At 14.9% G+C, this 7,581-nt stretch overlaps 2 protein-coding genes across 2 annotated transcripts; one reads left to right on the top strand and one right to left on the bottom strand.

The window, feature by feature from the left end:
- Positions 1-591: 591 nt before the first annotated feature.
- On the bottom strand, positions 592-1,266 carry PRSY57_1111700 (hypothetical protein; the record flags this gene model as incomplete). Its single annotated transcript, XM_012908082.2, has 2 exons — positions 592-681; positions 967-1,266. 2 exons carry the CDS (start codon positions 1,264-1,266, stop codon positions 592-594), a joined length of 390 nt encoding a protein of 129 aa, XP_012763536.1.
- A 5,502-nt stretch (positions 1,267-6,768) lies between these two features.
- PRSY57_1111600 (protein tyrosine phosphatase) lies at positions 6,769-7,425 on the top strand (the record flags this gene model as incomplete). The annotated part of the gene is made up of 1 exon (XM_012908081.1): positions 6,769-7,425. One exon carries the CDS (start codon positions 6,769-6,771, stop codon positions 7,423-7,425), a length of 657 nt encoding a protein of 218 aa, XP_012763535.1.
- Between the last annotated feature and the right edge of the window lie 156 nt (positions 7,426-7,581).

Genomic DNA, 7,581 nt, shown 5'->3' with positions numbered 1-7,581 from the left:
AAAATTTTTTATTTTTTTTTTATTAAAAAAATTTATATAATATAAAAAATTTTTTTTTTTTATTTTTAAAAAAATTTTTAAAAATTTTTTTTTTTTTTTTTTTTTTTTTTTTTTTTTTTTTTTATTATTATTTTTCCATATACGAATAAAAAGAATATATATATATTTTTTTTAACCTGATATATAAAATCTTACCTTTTTTTTTTTTTACTTGTTCAAAATAAGGGGAAAAAATAAAAATAGGTATATAAAATTAAATATATAAAATATTTGAAAAGACAATATTTGTTTATAAAAACATATTAATTTAAAGAAATGAATAAACCTAATATTTTCTCATTTGAGAGATATTAATTTATAGATGTTTTTCAACAAATTATAAGGAAAATGTAAAAATAAAATAAAATTTCAAATGTATAAATTAAAAAAGGGTTAATAATCTTGTATATAAATACAGAAACTAGTATGAAAACATAAATAAAAATATATAAAAATATATAAAAGTATAAATAAATATATTTTATTTTCATATTTCACAAAAAAAAAAAAGGGAAAAAAGAATAGAATAATTTGAGCTTATTTCTCTTAGTCTTATCTATATCTTAAACTAATACGTTCTCCCATCCTCTTCCTTTTTCTTCTTAGAGCTAACTTGGTTTTTTTATTTTTAAAAAGTAATTCCTGAGTTGTGGTAAATAGAATATAATATATGTATGTATAGAAATACATATATATATATATATATATATATATATATGTGTATGTATAAGTGAGCAAGTAAGATTATATATTTAAAGGTAAAAATTGGAACTGTATAAGGTATGCTTTTTTAATTTTATTATTTTATTTTTTAAAGAACCAAATACTTGAAAAATTAGATAATATATGATAAGATATTTATAAATATATACATGTAATATTCATTTATTTCTTGTTTTGTTTTGTTTTATTTTATTTTTATTTAACCTGGATGGATTGTTTTCTTAAGATAGATGACTGTTCATCTTTAGAATCATACAACATGAAATTATTAAAAAATAAGGTTGAACTTTTATAAGTATTCATATTTACTTCTTTCGTTGTTGAACTTAATGGATGAAGAAAAAATAAATTCGTTAAACCTTCTTCAGATGTTAACAATGTCTTGTTAATCTTTGTCGATAAAAAAGAAAAGGTATTTAAGGAACATATCCTATTTTTTCTTAAATGAAAAAAAGAAAAAAACAAGTCAGATTTACTCGAAAAGTTCCATTTAGCAAGTTTCATTTTTTTTCTTCACTTATTTTTTCATAATTTTATATATATATATATATATATATATTATATTTTAACTAAGTATTTTTATATTAAAGAAATATAACTTTTCTTTTGATATTAAATAATAAATTGGTATTTTTAAAAATATCGCAAAAACAAAAATAATACTAAATAAAATGAGAAAAGTAGAAAAAAAAAAAAAAAAAAACATATATAAAAGAATCAAGAAACAAGAAACTAGTAAGAAGTATAAAATGAAAAGAAAAAAGAATAAGAATAAGAAAATAAGAAAAGGTTTATATTATTAATATATTTATTTTAAAACTTTTTATAATATATTTTCTTCTATAATGTGAAAGTAACAAAAAAATACTATCTTTTTTTTTTTTTATTTTTATTTAATAGGTCAGATTTTTTTTTTTTTTTTTTTTTTGATTAATCATGCTTAAACCAGTGCAGCATTTATGAAGAAAAAAAATATATTATTATATATACCATATATATATATATATATATAAATATAATATAATAATATATTTTTATAATGAATTTATATAAATATAAAAAAAAAATAATTTATATGGAAATGAATAATAAAAATAATTTATTCGTACGTTTTGTTTTTATTTGATTATTTTGATATTATATTATTATTATAATATTTTATATATTATTATGAATTGTCATATATTTTTTTATTTATTTATTATTATAATATGCTTTCATAAAATTTTCATGGTTCTAAATATTTTATATATTATTACATTATATGTATATTTTACAATATATTATATTTTATATGCACGTATATATATTATATATAATAATATATGTATATTTTTTATTATTGTATATTTTATATATTATTAAAATATATATATATTATATATATATATATATATATAATATATATAATATTTTATATAATAGTGCAAATAATATTAAAAAATAAAAAAAAATTAATTATATATAATATATATATATATATATATATATATATATATATTATTATTACGTATATTATTATATTATATAAATATATAACAAATGGAATAAAATATATTTATAATATATATATATAAATATATTATAAAATTAATATATATTTATTTAAAAATAAATGTTATATATATATAATATATAATTTATTATTTACATTATATATTATTTATATTATATTATTATTATATTATATTTTTGTATATTAATAAAAATTATATTGTATTATATTAAATTAAATAAAAATTTATTAAATGAAGAAAAAAAACACAAGAGCCCCCCAAAAAATCAAAAATGTTGTAAATTTTTGTCATGTTTTTATAAAATTGTATAATACTTTGTAATTATTATTTTTATTTGTCATTTTTTTTTTTTTTATTTTTCCATTTCTCTTTTTAAAACAAAAAAAAAAAGTAACAAGAATGAAAAAATTTTGAGAACATTTAAAACAAAATTTTATGTTTTTATATATTTTAATATTTTCATCCCCCCCTCAACAACAAAAAAAAAAAATTTAACAATTATATTGTAATAAAAAAAGAAAAAAAAAAAAAGAAAACAGATTTTTTAAGTTGTTTTATATTATTTATAAATAATAGATATTGTAAAACAAAAAATTTTCATGTACGTTTTTTTCTTTTTTTAATGATAATAATTATTTTATATTTATATGAAGTATAATTATTTATATATATTTATATATATATTATAATATAATATATTTTATATATAATAAAAATATATCTATTACTTTCTTTTTCATTTTTCTTCTCATTTCCATACAAAAAAGAAATATAAATACATTTGAATTGAAATTAATGAAATATATAAAATATACATGTATATATCATAAATATTATTAGTATAAATAATATAGTGTTATTATATTATAATATATATATATATTTATTTATTATATGATTTATGTTTTTATTTCTTACAATTTTATTAAAAAAAGTATTTTGAATTCAAATTATATATATTATTTATATATAAAATATGTGTATATTAAAAAAAAAATAATAAAAATTATAATCATATATAAAATTAGCATTATTTGTAAATATAAAATATATTATATATGTAGTATAATGTATGTGTAATAAAATAAAAATTGTACATTTTATATTTATCAAAATAAATAAAATAAAAAAAAAATAAAATAAAAGAAATGGAAAAAAAAACAATATAAATATATTTATGTATAATTAAAAATATTATATCTATATAAATATATATATATATATATATATATATATATATATACATTCACATTTTTATAATACTTTTTTTTCCTATTCAAAAATCAAAAAATATCCACGCAACAAATATCAAAAATATACATGAAGAAACACAGTTCTTTTTTTAATATGCATAAGAAGATTATATTGAAATTTTCTGAAGACACATATTTGTATTGCTTAAAATCTTTTATTAAATAAATTAAATGGATATAATTAATATTTGCCAGCTAATTGAAACAGGAAACATTTATAATTCTATCTTAAACATTAAAGCGGAGTAGAAGAAAATATAAATAAAAAACATAAAAATAAAATAAAAAAATATATAAATATATTAAAAAAAAAAAAAAAAATTAAAATACTTATGGGTAATACATATTTATAAAAAAACAAAAAAACAAAAAAACAAAAAACAAAAAACAACAAAAATTGATTCATAAATAAAATTGTCTTTTTTTTTTTTTTATTTATTTTTTCCATATGTTATATCATTACGTATATGATAAAAGGAAAAAAGTGTGTAAAATAATAATATTAAAAAGGAATAAAAATTAAAATTAAGGAATTTCCCACTTATTATCTTTTTTATATTCTTTCCTTATTTATGTATTATTAATATATATATATTTTTATATAATTATATCATATTACTGAATAAATTAATAAAATATGTATAAACCTACAGACGAAATTAAAAGACATATTATCAGTATAAAACAGAAGATTTAATTCCACCTGAAATATATGAAAATCTTAAAGGACCTTATAGGAAAAATATATAAACAAAATTGTAATGTAAAAATTAATAAGCGTATATTTAATTAAACTTGTGATTTTTTTTTCTTTTTTTTTATTCCCACGTATAACAGTATTTTATATGAAAATTATTATAAAGGAAATATATAAAACAGTAGTAATATATATATATATATATTATATTTAATGAAATATAGTAAGTAGTTATATATATTAATAAAGAAAATAATCCTTATTATACATAAATTAATCAAATTATTTATATAATAAATAAAAAATATATTACAAATTTATATTTATCTATATGTCCATTTACACCAAAAATTAACAAAGCGGATTATAATTTTATTAATAGTATAAAATTTATTATATAAAACAATGTTATGTAAACATATTTAATATATTTATTTATGTATAGATATAATTCTGATTAAAAAAAAAAAAAAAATAAAGAAAAAAATTTTATTAAATCATTTATTTAAATTGTAAATGTGAAGACAATGTAACATATGTAAATAAAACAATAAAGTATAATATTAGACAAAAAATAAATGGATACCCACAAACACCAGGAAGATAAGAATTATAGGTAATTTTTTAAACAATAAGTATTATTGATAGTATGTATGTATATATATATATGTATATGTAAAGAAAAAATATAAAATATTTATATATATGTAGACTTTTCACGCATTTTATTCTTTCTTATAATATATTATAAGTTTCTTGTATCTGTTTCTTTTATGTATTTTTTTTTTTTTTTCTTTGACCAATCATTGTTATGAAATTTTTGATTTACTAATGTGAATAAAAATATTACAATAGTCGACATATCATATATATATATATAACATATATTTTATTATATACATTTTATTCATCCTTCATATTATATAAAATATAAAAATAAGAATCTTGTATTTATGATATATATAGAATAAATTTTTGGTATGCGTGAAATTTTTTTTTTTTGTCGCAATGTGAAATATTTTTCATTGCAGTGCGCGTGTAAAAACGCACTGCTTTTTAGGAGTAGTAAATTTATAATTATACATATATTTATATAATATATATATATTATATATATATATATATATATTTTTCTTTTTTTTTTTTTTTCTTTTATTAATGCGTATATAATATATTTATATTTCATCTAAGTATTTCTCTGTGTCTATATTATTATTATTTTTTTTTTTTTTCCACATTATTTATGCTTATTTTTAAAAGATCTCATTATATATGTATATTATATTTTTTATATGTGCATATTTTTATTTTAATATTATTTCTACATAATTTTTCATGATTCAATATAGATTTACATAAACCATTTAAATTATTATTTTATTTATTATTTATTATTTTATTTTTTTTTTTTTTTCTCATATATTTTATTATATATATATATATATATATATGTAGGATCAAAAAATTATATGTAAAAATGATTTATCATATATATTCTAACCTTATAAAATATTTATATATTTAGTTAGTGTACAAGTTATTTAGTAGTTGTGATAATAATTTTTGAAATGTTATCATTCATTAATATTATTATTATATATACATAAAGGAATTTATCCATTTTATATGTTGTGTACATATATTTTCATATATATATATATATATATATATATATATATATATACATATACAAGTTTTTTGTTGTGAATATATTACCTAGTCTTTTTTTTTTTTTTTTTTCTTCTTTTAATAATAAATATATAGAATTTATGGAATTTATTTTTATTATATTATATATATATATATATATTTTTATGTGTCACAATATAACATATACATATATATATATATATATATATATATATTTACCTAAATTATAGTAAAAAATTTGTATCCTTTTTTGTATATATGATATATATATTTTATGAATAATATATAAATATAATAATTAATTATATATGTATATCATCAATATATATATATTTATTTTTTGAAAGTAATTTTCATATTTGTTTAAAAAGTATTGAGTAAAAATAATACCGATTATATTTTTTGTAATTAATAAATTATATATATATTAATATACACTTATATATATATATATATATATATATATATATATATATATATATACATATATTTCTTTATTTTTGTATGGATAAAATCGTTGTGCTTGATAATGTTATTTTATTAGAATGTATATTGGTTTAATATAAATAATAAAGTGAGATATTTGAGTTAATAAAAAGATCTGTTAAGAAGATTATAAGATTATATATATATGGAAGTGTACCTATATAGCATACTAGTTGGTTCAATATATATATATATATATATATATATATATAGTTATAGCCGTCTGGAAAAATATATTAATATAAATATAAATTTATATGTTCATGTACCTATTTTATGTATCGATTTATTTACAAGTTTATAATTAATCATTAGAAGTTACCGAATTAGGAGAGTTTATTTTATAATTTTATAATTTTTTTTTTTGTATTTTTTTTATATATACATTTGATTTGAAGACAAAATGAAGAGTTTGGAGAATAACGAAATGCATAACTTGTGTCCAATACATTATTATTTTAACGGGAGAGATTATAATAGTGATACAATAATAAATAATGTAAATATAAAATATTTCAATATGGATAATTGTTTAGGGAATGCTAATCTTCATATGGATTATTTAAATCCTGTATTAAACCATCCAACTAAAATAGAACATGGAAAAATAAAAATTTTAATATTAGATGCACCTACAAATGATTTATTACCCTTATATATAAAGGAAATGAAAAACTATAATGTAACAGATTTAGTACGTACATGTGAAAGGACATATAATGATGGGGAAATTAAGGACGCTGGGATTAATGTCCATGAACTTATTTTTCCTGATGGGGATGCCCCAACAGAAGATATAGTGTCGAATTGGTTAAATATTGTGAATAATGTTATAAAAAATAATTGTGCGGTAGCAGTTCATTGTGTAGCTGGATTAGGAAGAGCTCCTGTTTTAGCTTCTATCGTTTTAATAGAATTTGGAATGGACCCTATTGATGCCATAGTTTTTATAAGAGATAGAAGGAAAGGAGCTATTAATAAAAGACAATTACAGTTTTTAAAAGAATATAGGAAAAAAAAAAAAAAAAAAAATTGTCTTAGGAAATGTCATTTTATGTGATCATTGGACACACATCTATAATAATTATATATTTTAATTTTGCATATATGTAAATATGTTTTTATTTTTATTATCATTTTTATTTTTTTATTTTTTCAAATGAAAAATATTATTAGTTCTGTAAAAAAAAAAAAAAAAAAAAAAAAAAAAAAAAAT

The sequence above is a fragment of the Plasmodium reichenowi genome, chromosome 11 (assembly GCF_001601855.1).
Source record: "Plasmodium reichenowi strain SY57 chromosome 11, whole genome shotgun sequence".
Classification (NCBI taxonomy): domain Eukaryota; phylum Apicomplexa; class Aconoidasida; order Haemosporida; family Plasmodiidae; genus Plasmodium; species Plasmodium reichenowi.
Note: the sequence above shows the minus strand (reverse complement) of the source record. Positions and strands in the feature narration are given on the sequence as shown.